Source organism: Mus caroli, unplaced genomic scaffold (assembly GCF_978045245.1).
Source record: "Mus caroli unplaced genomic scaffold, Mus_caroli_1 scaffold_7, whole genome shotgun sequence".
In the NCBI taxonomy this organism is placed as follows: domain Eukaryota; kingdom Metazoa; phylum Chordata; class Mammalia; order Rodentia; family Muridae; genus Mus; species Mus caroli.
The window spans coordinates 14,410,171-14,426,505 of record NW_028227262.1 but is presented as its reverse complement, the minus strand read 5'-3'; the positions used below and the strand labels follow the sequence as shown (position 1 = coordinate 14,426,505).

Below are 16,335 nucleotides of genomic sequence, written 5' to 3'. Positions count from 1 at the left end.
ACTAATCAGACTAAAATCCTTTCTGATTCGTCAATGACCAAAGAGAGGTGACAGAAGAGGACAGACTTTCAGTGTGGATGTGGTAGCTCATATCTATAATTCCTGCACTTGGAAGCTGAGGCAGGAGGATTGCTACAAGTTTGAGGACATCCTGGACAGCTTAATAAGTTCTAGTCTGTCTAGTATGCCCCAGTGATGCAGTGTCTTAATTTCCCCCCTTCCCCCTGAAGAAAGATAAGCTTTGATCCCAGCACAGTGGCCTCCTAAAGCCGTGGCTCAGACACTGTGGAACAGCTGCTCTGTACAGATGAGAGAAAAGGCCTTCTTCTTCCTAGTCTCAGGAAAGGTCACATTAATGAGCAGTTACCTCAATTAAAAGTTTTGTTGGTTTTTTTTTTTGAGACAGGATTTCACTATGTAGCCCTAGCTAGCCTTAAACTCACCTACATTTGCCTGCCTCTGTCTCCCCAAATACTAGGATTTAAAGGCATGTGCCACCATGACTGGCTTGCAATTTAAATTAAAGCTATATACAGCAGGGCAGTTGTGGCACATGCTTTTAATCCTAGCACTCAGGAGGCAGAGGCAGGCAGGTCTCTGTGAGTTCAAGGCAGCCTGGTCTACAGATTGAGTTCAAGGATAGCCAGGAATATACAGAGGAAACCCTGTCTTGAAAACCAAACCAAAGCAAAACAAAAAAAAACCCAACCAAACAACAATGAAAAAAGCTATATGCATTGTATATATGGATGCTTTTTTTTAACCTGTTGACATTTTGTATAGGCTCCGCCCCACAATTATCTGGCAACAGCCAGGTGTGCCTGACTCACTATAAAAGGGGCTGCTTGTCCCCTCTGGTCCTTCAGGGGGAAGGGATGCCTCAGCATGGGCCCACAGAGGCACCCTCTTCCCCTACACCTGGCTGCACCTCCACCATACATATTCCTTCTCTCCTTATCTTCTTATAAAACACATTACCTACATATATGTCTGTGTACCACATGTGTGCCTGGTGCCCCTGGAGATCAGAAGCGGGCATCAGACTCCTTGGGATTGGATTTACAGATGGTTGTGAGCCACCATGTGTGTGCTGGGAACCAAATTCAAGCCCTCTGCAGGAGGATGCAGTGGAATCATCCTTCTTGTGGGCCCAGCCTTTCTTAACATAAAGATCAGTTTCATTGGCTCAGCCTGTTTTATTCTTATTTTTGAGACAGGGTCTCCTTTTGTAGCTCTGCCTCAGACTCAGATTTGCCGACCTCTGCTTAGTCGCTAGGTTGGCCTGATACAGGAATTATTCACATAGCGTTCTATTTTAAATAATTAATTTTATGTATGAGTGCCCTATCTGCAAGTGTTCCCGCATGCCGGAAGAGGGCATCAGACCTGGGTGTTGGAGAATTGAACTGGGGACCTCAGGAATAGCTGAGCTATCTCACCAGCCACCTCACAGAGTGTTTTTAAACTTTGCATCCTAGCCACTATGAATAGAAGGAGAGGGGGTGGGGCTGGAGGGGCTTTGTTCCCGCTATTAGGAAGTGATTTTCTACAGTGTGAGAGTGTGGAAAACTGCTTTCTGATGGAGCCCAGGTCTCACAGCCCCTTGAGGCTACCATACACATTTTTGTACGTCAGCACACTTGGAGATCTTGGTTCTTTTGTTTGAGATTTTGGGGGACAGAGTCTCACTGTGTATCTCGGGCTTGCCTTAAATTTCTGACAATTTTCATCATCTTGTCTGTTTCCCTAGCACTGGAATTGTACCACGACCAGCAGAAATCTTAGTCTTAATGTCCCCACCTGCTTCTTATGCCCAGTGGTGTTGAAGGGCAGTGCCCAGGCTTTTGAGATCCTCCACACTACCGGGCCCTTGTTAGAGGAGTCATCTCACTTGCTCTTAACTCTTTGTCTCTACCTGTCTATTGGTCAGCTGGCCTCGCAGAACTTATTCATTTGAGCGGTAGAGTACAGATTATATAATAGTCTCCATCCTGCCTGACCGTGACAGTTACAGGATATTCTAGGATGGATTTAGGCAGCGGCTACTGGCTACTTCTGCCTTCTGTCTTGATTACAGGCAGTGATGAATGTGAGGAGCTGTGTGAGCCACAGATATAAAGAAGGGAATATATTTAGGACTGTGAATTAAGAGTAGAGGAGTCCTTAGATCTGGGAGGGGTATGAACTGAACTTGGCAGAAGAGCCTGCTTTCATATGCAGGGACTGGTCTGGCCTAGAGAATGAACTTGAGAAGCCTGCAGTCATTGTGGTCACACTATGTATCAGTGAGTCTAAGCCTAGAACCATAGTCCTGTGTACCCTTCTCAAGCCCCTAGGCTAATGCTAATGGCACTGATGTGTGAGCCTTGTTGCATTGCTAATCAATCAGCTCAGGAGATGTTGTTATTGGAGATGTTTATTCTCATATCTTCCATTCTCTGTTCCCACTTCAGTGTCATTTGGCGTCTTGGAGTGAATCTGATCTCCACCTAGTTTAAACCCAGTGACTGTTAGCCTGGTCCCACTGAGCCGGTTACTCCAAAGGCTAAATATCTATGTCTTATACAGCAGTCCCTTCAGAGACGGGAGTTCCGTTTCCTTGGAACCCCATCTGTCATATGCTCTTTAGCATCTGCAAAGAGCTTGGTTCATGGTTACCTCAACCATGAACCATGAGGATACCATTACTTCTTCTAAGGCAAATTCAATTTTTGTTTGTAGCAGAAGACTTTCTAACATCTGCTCCTTGCTTATAGTCAGTGAATGAGCTCATACCTTTTCATTAATCAGTGTCTTAGTTAGGGTCTCATTGCAGTAAAGAGACACCATGACCAGGGCAGCTCTTGTAAGGGCATTTAATTGGGGCTGGCTTACAGATTCAGAGGTTCAGTCCATTATCATCAAGGCAGGAGCATGGCAGTGTCTAGGCAGGCATGGTGAGGGAGGAGCTGAGAGTTCCACATCTTGATCTGAAGGCCTCTAGGAGAAGACTGACTCTCTCAGGCAGCTAGGAGAAGGGTCTCAAAGCCCACCCCCATAGTGACACACTTCCTCCGACAAGGCCACACCTACTCCAACAAGGTCACACCTACTCCTAATAGTGCCACTCCCTGGGCCAAGCATATTCAAACCACCATAATCAATTAATTGGTAAAATGATTTCTTTTTACAACTTTGATTCATCTTCCAACCTAAGGTCTTTTAGAGCATTGTTTGTTATATAGTGTTTCTGCTCTGAGGTACACTTACTCTAGTCATGTGGTCTTTGATGGGATGTTTTAGGATACACCATAGCAGCGTGCCAGGACCTTCCCCTAAAAACTCCCTTCTGGTACTGAGGGAATAAGTCATTTTTTCCTGGGTGTGCTGTAAGCCACACCTGTCTATCTTCCCTATAAGAATCTGTAATGATAAACAGCAGCAAACACTTTACTGAAGGGGCTGGGGTGTGTGTGTGTGTGTATGTGTGTGACTCAGTGGCGCTTTCTGCTCTTTCAGAGCACTCGGGCTTGTTTGGTGTACACACACACACACACACACACACACACTACAATAAAAGTAAATGAAAAACAGAGTCTTTAGAGCTCAGGCTAATAAACCGGGGCCAGTGGGTTAAATTCTCCCCACTGTTGGTTTTCCCAAATAAATTTTTTTGTTGGAGCATAGTCATTTCCTGTTCTTCCTGTGACAGATTTCATGCTAGAATAACAGTAGAGAGTGGTAGCTATGGAGACCATGCAACCAGAGAGGCCTACAGTATCTACTAGCTGGCTGTACGCAGAAAAGAGTTGCTGCTTTTGAGAGTGGACTTGACAGTGGCCAGGCCAGACATCTGGTGTTACAGGAGAATTCTATGGGATGCTACGTGGATGCATCAGTGTGTTATTCTCATGCTGAGGCCAAATACCCAGCAAAATCAATGGAGGGGAGGAAGCTTTCACTGTGTCTTACAGAGTGTAGAGCCAGGTGGGGAGGGAAGGCATAGCAGCCCCAGGCGCTGTCACATTGTATCCACAGTCAGGAAGCACACTGTCACATTGTATCCACAGTCAGGAAGCACACTGTCACATTGTATCTACAGTCAGGAAGCAGGGAGACAGAAATGCCGGTGCTCACTTCTATTTCTTTTCTATTGAAATCTCATTTCATTTTGTGTGCATGTGTTTGTATGCGTGTCTGTATGAGTCTGTGTACACACGTGTGTGTGTGTGTGTGTGTGTGTGTGAGTATCCCAGGAAGGCAGATGAGTTTTAGTCCCACAGAGCCAGAGTTGCAGGGATTTTTAAGCTGCCTGACTTCAGTCCTGGGATCAGAACACTGGTCCTCATGGTTGAACGAGTACTTATAACTGCTGACCCTTCTCCAAAGCCCCTGATTTTTTTATTTTTTTAATTTTTATTCAGTCAAGACCCCAAGCTGATAGGATGAAGCTGCCCATATCCAGGGTTGGTTTTCCTACTTGGTTAAACCTTTCTAGAAACATCTTCAGAGACACCTAGAGCTGCGTTTCCTTGCTGATTCCAGTCCCCATCAAGATGACCATCTGAATCTCTTTGGTTAGACAGAGTAAAGACCCTCCCTTGTATCAGCATCTTATATTTAGCCCTCGATCTTTAGTCGGTGACAACCACTGTGCTTCATCATCTGAGGAATCTTAAAGATACTCTTCATACATATCTAATCAGGGGTACACATTTGCCCTGCTTCTTATCTCCAGGGGGAAATAAGCAAGCAAGTTAGGCTTTGTGCTTTCCAACCTCAGGAAGTGTTCCTGAGCCCTTAGCTTGTGAGGCCTTTGGAAATGAAAGGCCTCTATTAATATGCCCTCTTTATTTTACTTCTTCAGCCAGATCTGTGTTTTCTGCTGGTATCTGGCCGGACAGGGAGTCCTGTAGGCCGACCTGTGAAGTATAACATCGTGGGAGTAGGGAATCTGATTGGTCCCCAGGTTTACATCACCGCCAGTGGAGCTGTCTACATCCTGTTTGGCTTTGGTAAGAAGCAGGGCTGGCTTTGGCTTCTGCTCACTTGGTGTGGTGCCCTGGCCTCCCATGAGACGGGGTTGCTGGTGTGGGCTCTTTTTCATCTCTGTTGTAGGGCCTCTCCCCCTGCTGCAGGTCATTAACTCAGCTTTCCCTTGATGCGGTCTCTGGAGAGGGATTGCCCGCATCACTTGATCACTTTCCCATCACTCCAAGCGGGACCAGCTGGAGTGGGCTCTGGGCTCTGGGACCCTGGGCTCCACTCCCTGTCTCCTGCCCAGCCTCCCCACCCCCACCCCTGCCCTGGGATAGCCTGGGGGAGTTCTTTTAAACCCAGCTGCTCAATGTTGACTCTTCCTGTGGCACTAGGAAACATACAAGCTGTCGCCCTGCGGGACATTTTTGTTCAGGCCCAAAATCGGGACAGCTCGCCACCCTCTCTGCAGATAGAGGAGCCGGAGTGGGAGAAGCACAGATCTGTCAACCTTTCAGAGCTCATCGATGTTTACAGGTATGGCTGATAAGGTGTGTGGCCGGAGAGAGGTCTTCTGGAGACTCATACGTGACGGGGGCTCTGGGTTTGGGTTGACTAGTGAGTAAGGGCAGAAGTGTGGGGAAAGTGGAGCTAACCTTAAAATACCAACTTATGCTAAACACAGTGAGGAATTTGTTTCTTTTGGTTGTGGAATGTTGGGTGTGTGATTATGTCATAAATAGATTATAAGGATTGATATTAACTTAACAGTCCGAATTAGAACAACTAAAGGATATATTTATAAAATGGCTGTAAAACTATATAGGAAAGCTTTGACTTCTCTCCCCTATATTGTGACAGAGCAGGAATAGGATACATGAAATCTTATTATTTTAATTTTTACTTACTTCTCAACTTGTGTTGTCATATGAAGTGATCTATGTATTTTACCTACACAACTCTTGTCTTGAGTAATAATTGTTTTATTCCTTTCTGTCAGAAATTTCAAGTCATTTCTAGCATTTTTCCCTTTGGTATTATCACATTGTTTTAGTGAATTTGATGGAATGGTTCCAGTAGTCTAGAAAAAGAAATCATTTGATGAAGTAAATGCCAAGCTTAATGACACCTGTTCCCATCTCTGTCCTCTGCGCCATTATCCTTGGCTCTGTTACTGTCCCCAGAGGGTCCAGGTTGAGAGGATTCCCAACCAGGAAGAGTTAGGAGTCACTATCATGGACTGCCGATTCACTCCTCTGCAAATTGAAAATATTTGGAAAAAAAAATTGAGCATGCACTCGACATATACAGACTGTTTTTCTTGTCATTATTTCCTAGAGTGCAGATTGCAACTCTTTATACATTGAGAGTTATAACTAATCTAGAGATGGTTCACATTACATAGGAGGATCTGGGTTGTACGGATACAATGTATCATTCAACTTAAGGATGATGAACAGGCAAATTTGATCTCTGCAGCAGCTCCTGGGACCCGGCTCCCACACAGACACCAAGAGACAACAGAATACACAAGCAAACATCAAAATGAATAGCTATGGGAATCTCATCCACACCAGAGACTAACTGTTGGGTTTTGTTCAATGTAGTGATGGAGTTGAGCTTCTCCAGTTGGTGAAGGCGCCAGATTCCAACAGCAGCAGCCTCCTGATTACAACCAGACAGGGCCTGGTCCTGCTTAGAGGACAAGATCTTACGCCTCAGTGGAAGCTGAACCTTCAGGGCCTGCGCAGGTGTGCAGAGTGCCCTTCATGGCTGCTGTTCTGAGCCACTTTCCTGTCTTAAAATGATCTAAAACAACTGCTTGTTACCGTGCCTGGTGCGAGGGAAGGGAGGGAGGTGCCTGGTTCTTTCTGTCTATGCTGTTTATTGCTTCCTTGTCTGTCTGCAGCCAGCCCACTCCTGGGTATTTCACTGATGACCAGACATTGGACTTCCTTCTGCAGACACAAGATGGAGATGGGATGAAAAAGGTAAAAACAGGTCTCAACTCAATCAGCACTTTTGGAAAGAGTGGGCTCTGTGTCCAGCCCTGGGTTGGACACTGGGAAGAATATGGGCCGGAAGCGTAGTCTCTCCCTTCAGAGAACTCCAGTCTGGAGGATGGATGAATCGGAGACTCAGATCATTGCTAAAATCTGCAACAGCAGTTTTTCTAGACTAACCCAATGTTCTTTTGGGAGCCTATACTTCCAGTTAGGTGGGAGGAATCACCGTACAAAGCTGGGTGGGGAAATGGATGTCATAGTTCAGTACAGGCACAATCAGGTGTCAGAGAAGTCAGAACTCTGGGAGGCGTTTGCTAAAGGCAGGCAATATGGGTAGGACCTCTAAGGTTGGATTTATGTTGTGGGCAGCAAGGAGTACCAGGTTAGCAACAGGAAGACCAGAGCTCAGAGACAGAGGTGCCGCAGCAGGCTGAGAGACGCTGAAACATGCACGGGCTGGCTCTCCATCTCGCCTTCTCTGTAAGGTTATGTGTGTGAATGCAATGCTCTTGCTGGGAGTCATCTTTCATTCAGTTCATGTCAGAGGCAGAATTATAGAGTTTTTGTGTTCATTTGTTTTGTTTTTGAGGGTTTCATCATGTAGCTATCCTGGAACTCTTATCTGTAGACCAGGCTAGCCTTGAACTCACAGACATCTTTCCTCCACCTCCGAGTATTGGGATTAAAGGTGTGCACCACCACTGTCTGGCTCAGAATTTTAGTTTTTAAAAAACAATCGGCCTAGATTTTATGTTGACAATTAAAGCTAACCAACTGTGGGCTGAAAAATGGCCCCAAACCTGTTTGTACTGAAGCCTTGAAAACTTTCTTCTTACTATTTCTTAAAGACTACAACAACTATTGATTAAACATTCATTACATCGCAGTAGTTCTTGCAGGTAATCTAGAAAATGATCTAAGTGCACATGAAGGCATGTGTAACTACGTGCAAATGCTTGCCCATATAAAGGGACTGGACATCTGGTGGCTCCATGTGTCAGGTCAGCACCTCACAAATATGGAGGAGGATGAACACCCACTCTTGGGGATATTGCCTTAATGTTTGTTTGTGTGTGTCTTCTTGTCCTCTGCTCTCCTAAGGACTGGCAGTATCCTCTCTGTCTTCTCATTTGCAGATGACAGTGGTAGATGGAGGTTCTGGCTCCATCATCTGGAGTTACAGTATTCCATGTCACATGAAGGAAACACCAACCACTTCTGCAATTACTTCAGACCAGAAGTCTGTCTTCCTCTTCTGGGCAGAAGCACTGACTGCTGCATCTCTCAGTTCTGTGAGTGACGGGGAGGAAGGGGTAGGTGGTGGGAATGGGGGGAGGGTGGGGTAGTTCCCTTCTCTCTCACACAGCCATAGCGGCTGCTCTATGGAGCGTGAGAAGAAAGAGCGCGCTGGGGGGGAGGGGGGCAGAGGAGGCCTAAGCTGAGGGGTCAGTGGGAATCATGGGTAATAAAGCAGCCTTGACACCCAGAAGGCAGTGTCTGTCTCATACTGTGGTATCTGGGTGGAGTGCGTGAGCAGGGGTGGCTTAGACAGGGTTGCTGCCTGGAATGTGGTGGAACTCAGCTATAAGCCCAGCTGACTTAGTCCAGTGGAATGCACTCCGCCTCATTTGCTATGTGCCAGATGCTGGTTCTATCTGTGGGGAACCGAGCATAAGAGGATGCAGCTCTGAACCTCTGGAGCAGGCAGGGGGCCCAGGGACAGGGGAGCATAGTAGACACACAGTTCTGAGTTTGTCAGCCGTGACCTCCCAACATGTTACTGTTCTGAGCCTTCTGTTCTTTTTTAAACTTCCTTTTTAAAAAAAAAAAAGATTTATTTATTTATTTATTTATTTATTTATTTATTTATTTATTTAATGCTTATGAGTACACTGTAGCTATACTGATGGTTGTGAGCCATCATGTGGTTGCTGGGAATTGAATCCAGGACCTCTGCTTGTTCCAGTCGATCCCGCTCGCTCCGGCCTAAAGATTTATTTATTATTATATCTAAGTACACTGTAACTGTCTTCAGACAGACCTTGAAGAGGGCGTCAGATCTCATTACAGATGATGGTGAGCCACCATGTGGTTGCTGGGATTTGAACTTAAGACCTTCGGAAGAGCAGTCAGTGCTCTGAACCGCTGAGCCATCTCTCCAGCCCAAACCTCCTTCTCTTTACTCTTTACTCTATCCCCTCACTTTGATGATCAGTCTTATCTGAAGTCTAGGGTATGGACCTAACTCGGCTGTGCCCACAGTCCTGGTCTCCTTACATAATAATGAGGGGATTGGACCAGATGGTCTTCACAAGGAGCTCCTGAATGTCACTCCAAGTGTGTCTTAAGAGCACGGAGATCCAGATAAGAACTGTGGAGGGGGCTGACAAGATAAGATGTCCCTGTGAGTGAGTTGCCTGCCGCCATGGTTGACAACCTGAGTTTGATCCCTGGGAACCCCATGGTAAGAAAGGAAGACTGACACCCCTCTCTCCCAGCCAGGGGTCTTCTGACCTCTACATGCACACTGCGGCACATAGGCCCATACACACACACACACACACACACACACACACACACGCACACGCACACACACACACACACGTCTGCACAGACACACAACATATATAGATAGGTATGTGGACAAAAGAAGGCACGAACTGATTTCAGTTAAGGGTGATTAGGGAGTGTTTCATGGAGGAGGTTGATTACAAGTTAAGGTTGAGGGCGAGAGGTTGTATAGGAAGGGCTTGTGTGGTGGAGAGGGTGCTTAGACAGGAGGAGATAATGTGATGGATGGGCAGTGGCTTTTCAAGGAACTGAGAGTTAGTGCATGTGGCTTGAGAACCTCCTCAGAGGTTTCTTAAAGCACGGTTGGCAGCAAACGAGTGCAGCTGGAGTTTAGAGTAAGTGACATGAGACACTTTAGGTTTGTGTTTGTTTGATCAGTTTTTCTTTTGATTTCGTTTTGTTTTGCTTTTGAGATGGCCTCTTTCTACACAGCCCTGGCTGTCCTGGAACTCACTACATAGACCACGCTGGCCTTGAACTCGCCGAGGTCCCTATGCCTTTGCAGTTAGAGGCATGTGTCATGATACCCAGACTGTGAAACACTTTAACTCTCATGCTGAGAACTGTGGGCTTCACTCAGCAGGCATGCGGGAAGTGTTCAGTTATTTTCATGTCATGCAAGCTGAGCCTAAGGTCTGTCCTTCCATACATGGGCACATAAGAAATGGCTTCCTCTGCTTTAAGGCCTCATGGTGGCTGTGAGGATGCAGGATGGTGTACCCAGCCCCCTCCCCCATCAACTAGGGTGCTTCTCATACACAGTCCATTGAGACGGGGCCCGACAGTCTCTATACTTTAGCCGGTGTGTGGCTGTGCACACATGGGCTACCACGGTCCATCCCCACGGAGAAGGTGTGTCGATAAAGTGTCCTGGTGGATGTTTCTCCTGCTGCTAGAATCAGAAAGTCAGGACTCAGGCCTTGGCACTTCTTATTTGCCATTGGCGGTTTTCTTCAGTGGAGTCAGTCTGGTCCCCTGAGGGACTGTCAGGTGTTTCCAGTATTTACCCTGGTGCTTGCCACCTCCATCAAACACAGGTCTTTGTACAAGCCAGGCAAGATCACTGTGGGGTTATGCCCCAGCCCCTTGCAGTTAGTCTGGCATCCAAGGAAAGGAAATATATTTGGCTCCTGTTGAGAAATAGCGTTTCTCTCTGCAGAGCCTCACCTGCTGTAAGGATGAATGGGAATCCCAGCTCTGCCATAGGTCGCAGATAGGAGTCTCCACAGACTTCCTCCTCTCTCCTCTCTGCATTCTATCCCCTGCCTCCCTCCTTTATGCTTACATGTGCAAGCATTCTCTTCCTTCCCCCTCCTCCTCCTCCTCCTCCTCCTCTCTTCCTTCCCCTCCTCCTTCCCCTGCTCCCCTCCACCTTCCTTCCTCCTCCTTGTCTTCCCTCCCTCCCTCCCTCCCTCCCTCCCTCCCTCCCTCCCTCCCTCCCTCCCTCCCTCCCTTCCTTCCTTCCTTCCTTCCTTCCTTCCTTCCTTCCTTCTTGCCCATTTCCCTTTCTCACCCCTTCCTTCATTTTTTCCCTTCTCTTTCTCCCTTATATATTGTTGGCTATGGATAATGGTTTAGAGTCAGGAATAAACCTGTGCTTTGGCTTCTGGGAAATCGTATGGTCCCTGTAGCTGGGAACAGAAGAGGGTCTGGCCGGAACTTTCTGCTCCACTCCTTCCCCTGACAGTGTCCTTGTTCCCAGTGTAGTCACCATGCTCTCCTTTTCTGTGACTGTTGCCAGGACGACAGCTCAGGAGCAGAGCCTCCTGGCCTTTATCACCTTTACCTCCTGCACCCAGCCTTCCCTTCCATCCTCCTGGACCTGAGCAACACCACTGGCATAGTGACAGCTTCAGAGGGTGAGTCCCCGTGACACAAGAGTGCCCTGGCTGAGTGATACCCTTGCTCACCAAGGGAAGGATAACGGCATTTCAGGAGGCAGTAGCATCATTTCCTGTGGTGTCCCTGGAACCAGGGCACTGCTGGGGAGCTTTCTCAGAGTTCTGGGGTGAGAATACATATTCTGTGGATGTGCTGAGAGCTGAGGGGAAGTGTACCCTCATTCCAGGAGGACTCCGCTGTGTGCCAGGCGCCTGTAGGGGCTTAGGATTGGCAGTTAACCGTATGGGCTATAATGGAGAAATGTTACTTCTAGGGAATTGATTTAGCTATTACTTCTGTGAATATTAAACACATTGTATCAAAATTGGAGTCAACAGAAGAGCCAAGCAGAGGATTATTGCCCGTAACCTGACCACTCTGAACGTTGGGGAGTATTCTTCTTCATGTGCATCTGTCTAAGTAAACTCTAAAGCAGATTAGAGAGCATATCCTAGAATTACTCCATTCAGGAACCCACAGCCCTAGAAACTGAGCCACTACTGTCTGCTAGTCTCAGCTGGGCAAGGAGGGAGACCAGTCTAGCCACAGCTCCCTGCTGTCTTTCTCTTCCAGCTGGGGAGGGGACAGTTAGACAGGCTTCATATAGACCAGGCTGACCTCAAACTGGCTCTGTAGTTGAGGATGGCCTTGAACCCTCGACCCTCCTGCCTTTATCTCCGAAGTGCTTGATTGCAGGTATGCACCCTTACACCAGACTCCTCCGTGCCTTTCCACACTGTTGCCTCCCATCGACTTGCTCTTTAGAGTTCTTCGCCTTGAAGTGAAGCAGTACAGTCTGTCCTCTATGCCCTGAGCTTCATGGGACAGAAAAGCTGATCTGGAATGTGCAGGCTGTCAACTGGTTGGGAAGTGGGTGGGCGTCAGCTTGCGAAACCATGTAAGAGATATAAATAAGCTGGTTTTCATCTTCTGCATAAAGCATGGTAAATAAGAATCCCAAGGGCTGGGGATGTAGCACACTTGGCAGAGTGCTTGCCTAGCATGCAAGGGGCCCAGGGTTTGATCCCAACACTGGGGAGGTAGAGGCAGGAGAACTCTACATTTCTCCTTGGCTACAGAGCCAGTTCAAGGCTGCTTTCCAAGCTAGGACAATACTGGTCATCTACGTGTCCTCCAGATAAAGCACCACAGTTACCCGAGACCCTGGGCAGAGGAGAAGAGTGGCTGCAGAGGAAGCGGCAGAGTGAGCCGAAGCAATGGGATGGAGTTTGCAGCTCACAGTGACAGCGTGTTAAGGGGAGGTGCCAGCGAGCCTGAATAAAGTGAATAAAGCTCTGTATGGAAAAAAGAACCTCATGTCCCTTTCAGACAAGCACTGCTGATTCCTATTTTAAAGACAAGGCAGGGAGTCGAGTGTAGGACCTTGTGCCTGTCATATAAATGCACGCGATGGTGACCTGCGCTGCTGGACCGAACCACTCCACTCTTGCTAACCGCTTCTTGTCTTTGTCCTTCCTCAGTTGGAATCAATGACATCTGGAAAGATGCCTTTTATGTCACCAGGACAACAGGGATGAGCCCTGAAGGACACCCTACCTCTCTGGTGGTCAGCAAGCTTAGCCTGCGCTGGGCACTCATGGAAGGCCAGATGGTCCAGCTGAAGGAGACCACCCCTAAAATTGGCCGTGGGGAACTGCGGAGATTCCTGTCTAGGATAAAGTTTGTTGATTCTCCCTACCAGGTAACTAGATTTTACTTTTTAGTTAAAAATAAAATTCTTTTTTCTAATCACATCTATGTGTAAGGCTCACACATATCCTGACACATGTTTAGTGATCAGTGGACAGTTATAGAAATTAGTTTTCTTCTGTGTGGGACGTTCAGGTATTTAGAAATGTAGCATTGTGAGTTTTTTGTTTTTGTTTTTGTTTTTTTTTACCATCCCAATGACTGGACGGGGGTAGATCTTCCTGGCATTTACTGCGTAGGGTACCAATGATGTTCAAGTCTATGCCATTTTGGTTTACAGAAACAATGTACTACACAGTTACCTTGCTGAGAACAACAGCCCTTTCCCTTAAAAAATATCTGGGACAAGTTCAAAGTTGAAGAGCTAGTCATTGAGAAGGACCAAGTCCCTGGGGCTCACAAACTGTTGGAACTAAACCACAGGACCGGGAAGAGAAGGAACATTCCCATGTTTAGATTTCCCATTGCTTTGGAAATCCCATTTAAAGAGGGTAATAATGGCCCCTTCCCTACAGATCTAGTGCAATGGAATTCTCCGGAATCAGAACAACTCGATGGACTGGCTGCTGTCTCTCCTGCGTCAGTTCTCTTGAGAGAGGATGACTTCGGGGCCGTGCAGCACTTGAGATCACTGGACTGCGGCAGCGTGTTGAAGCTGAGATGTAGCATGGTCCGCTTAGCTGGGGAACCTCACGACCTTTCCGTCCCCACGCTAACCCCTTCTCCCGAGAACTCTGTGTGGATACTTTGGAAATGTGAATCTTATAGCTGTTTTAATTTTTTTTTTTGTACCTTTAATTTATAAACCCTTGTGGGGAAAGCCAGTGGCCTACAAGCAGGATATATGTTGTTTTGCCTTAGGCCCTGTGTGTCTCTCTGTGTATGTGTGTGTGTCTCTGTATGTGTGTGTGTGTGTGTGTCCAGTGTTGTAACAGTTATTCTTGAGATATGCCCCAAGCTTCAGGGATTCCGTTTCCTGTCCTGGTGAAGTTCATCTGGCTTGGCCATCTTGATGCGACTGGATGGCCTGTCTCTGGTCCTGAGGGTCACACACCACTGTTTTCCCTCTGCCCGCCTGTACTGTGGTTCCTTTCCAACTCCAGACAGCAGTGAGGAACACTGGAGGTTGTGCTGGGGGCTAGTTATCCTGTGTGCTCATCTGTCTGTCTCCTAGACTCTCCACCTGCGGAGTGCAGACATGCTTCTATCACAGAGAGAGCAAGGGTGCCTCTGACCACCTTGTGCCAAGCCTTTAGAGCTTTGATGGCTCTGCAGCTGTGATCTTTGATTCTGCTTCAATGGCCGAGGGTTTGCATGTACACTGTCCTCAGTCCCATGGCCTTGTCCTGCCGTAGCTCTGCCCTCTTGCTCCGAGTCTTTCTTCTCTGGGGCATCTCCATCTCTTCCTGTTTCCTCTCTTATTCAGGGATCTGTTTCTGGACTTCTGCTTCTTGGGTCCAGTATGCAACCACTCTGGCCCCATGTCCTTCCCTCCTTGTAGAGCTTTGAAAGCATATTCCGAGAAAGTTCTCATGTAAATACTGTAACTTTTTATAATGACCAAGTTCTTTAGAATTATTGCCATCCTTTTCTGCCCCTTCTATGTAAATGTGTGACCTCTTTTAACTCTTTCAAACGTCTATGTCATTATCTGTCATGCTGTCTGTTCTCATGGTGGCCAATGAAAACACACTTCTCTTGAGGGAAAACCAGATTCTCATCTCACTTGGGCATGTATGTCTTTTTAGCTTCTGTTAATAAATTCCAGGAAACTAGATTCTAGGTTTAAGGGGCTAACTATGAGTTGCCCACAAGAGGTGTTATGGGTAACAGAGGTTGGTCCTTGGGCCACCCAGCAGATTGGCCTCACCAGACTTGTTGGTACGTCTGCCAGAAAGAGCAGAAAAGCATATTTGGAAGTCATATGGGACCAGGTTGACTTTGGAAAGGGGGAAACAATGAATAGGATCCTTTAGAGTCTGGAGATGATTCTAGGTTATTTCTAGTAAGTTGAATTTCTGCCAGTAAAAGGGCTTAGAATATAGTTTGGATTGTGGACTAGTTTTCAGTGGACCAACACGGGAGATGGGTGGGGGTCCTATGGCCTGCTTGAGCCCTTGTAGGCCCAGTGTTCTCTGCAGTGTTGTTCTCGGAGAAGCCAGCCCGTGCAGGAAGGAGGAAGATACAACAATGCTCAATGGAGACATGCTTGGGTTGTTGCTCGGGCTGGAGGCTGTTTATGCTGGTTGAGTCTTAGCTGAGAGGAAGCGCCACAGATCGTATCCCTGAATTCTTGGTGTTTTGGTAAATAACATCCTAACTTCTCCTTCCTAGAAGTGTGAATCGCTTCCTTGCCGAATGCAATGCAAACTCTAGGCTTACTTCCTGTTGCAGCTGGTTAGAAAGGTAGCTGAGGGTTGAGATGGCTTCTTCATCTGGCCTCCTGTCAAAGGCCTCCTCTAAACCCTCCTCCTTGTAGGCAACAACTTACCCAGATATTCAAGATAGGAAGTGTTAAATGAGGGTGGCCCACAGAATCAGCCTGAGCATGCCTCAGTAGTGCTGTCTGCATGGCAAGGGTCTCCCCTCCTCTCAGCCTCTCCCTTCCTTCCTTTGTAAGCCCTCCCGCCTCTGCCCTGCACAGCATCCTCACAGGCCCCCAAACATGTGGTGTGGTGATACCGACTAACCCCAGGAATGTGAATTGCTGTCCACGTTACCTGCATTGAGGAGGATCCCAGGGTTTGTTGCCAGGAAGTACGGTTTAAAATGTGAACTGCTACAGAACAAATAAATGCTGTGTACAGGAATATACACGTGTGTCCTTTCTCATTCGCCCTGCTAACCAGGATGGCTCAATTCCCTTATAGAATAAAGACGAGTAGACAGCTGGCATCCTTCGTGGAGGGAAACAGTGGGACCAGTTTCTGAGATGAGGGAGCAGGTGGATATCCAGAGGGCAACATCTGCCCCAGTCTCATTCATGGTAGAAACCCCTGTATGAGTTTCCTCTGGAAACCCGGGAGGCCATTTCTAGAAGGGAGCTTGATGCTATAGAAACCTCCACGTATCATACCTTCCTAATGGCTTCTAGGGCCTTATTTAATAATGTTTTCATTTTAAAAATTTTATCATGGTATGTGCCATGTTTCCTTCCACTGAAGGATCCAGGAATCAACTCCAGGCTGTGCAGCAGGTACTTAACCACTGA

General features: G+C 47.2%; 1 protein-coding gene across 2 annotated transcripts in view; it reads left to right on the top strand.

Moving 5' to 3' along the window:
* The window catches only part of Fam234b (family with sequence similarity 234 member B), a 37,516-nt gene extending 21,580 nt beyond the window's left edge, over nucleotides 1-15,936 (top strand). For both annotated transcript variants that reach the window (XM_021165155.3, XM_021165154.3), the window contains exons 6-13: nucleotides 4,847-4,994; nucleotides 5,352-5,493; nucleotides 6,564-6,707; nucleotides 6,866-6,947; nucleotides 8,099-8,254; nucleotides 11,275-11,392; nucleotides 12,896-13,116; nucleotides 13,640-15,936. In XM_021165155.3, coding sequence (XP_021020814.1) covers nucleotides 4,847-4,994; nucleotides 5,352-5,493; nucleotides 6,564-6,707; nucleotides 6,866-6,947; nucleotides 8,099-8,254; nucleotides 11,275-11,392; nucleotides 12,896-13,116; nucleotides 13,640-13,645 — 1,017 coding nt within the window. In that variant the 3' untranslated portion in view covers nucleotides 13,646-15,936. The remainder of the gene's footprint in view (nucleotides 1-4,846; nucleotides 4,995-5,351; nucleotides 5,494-6,563; nucleotides 6,708-6,865; nucleotides 6,948-8,098; nucleotides 8,255-11,274; nucleotides 11,393-12,895; nucleotides 13,117-13,639) is intronic.
* Nucleotides 15,937-16,335: the final 399 nt, after the last annotated feature.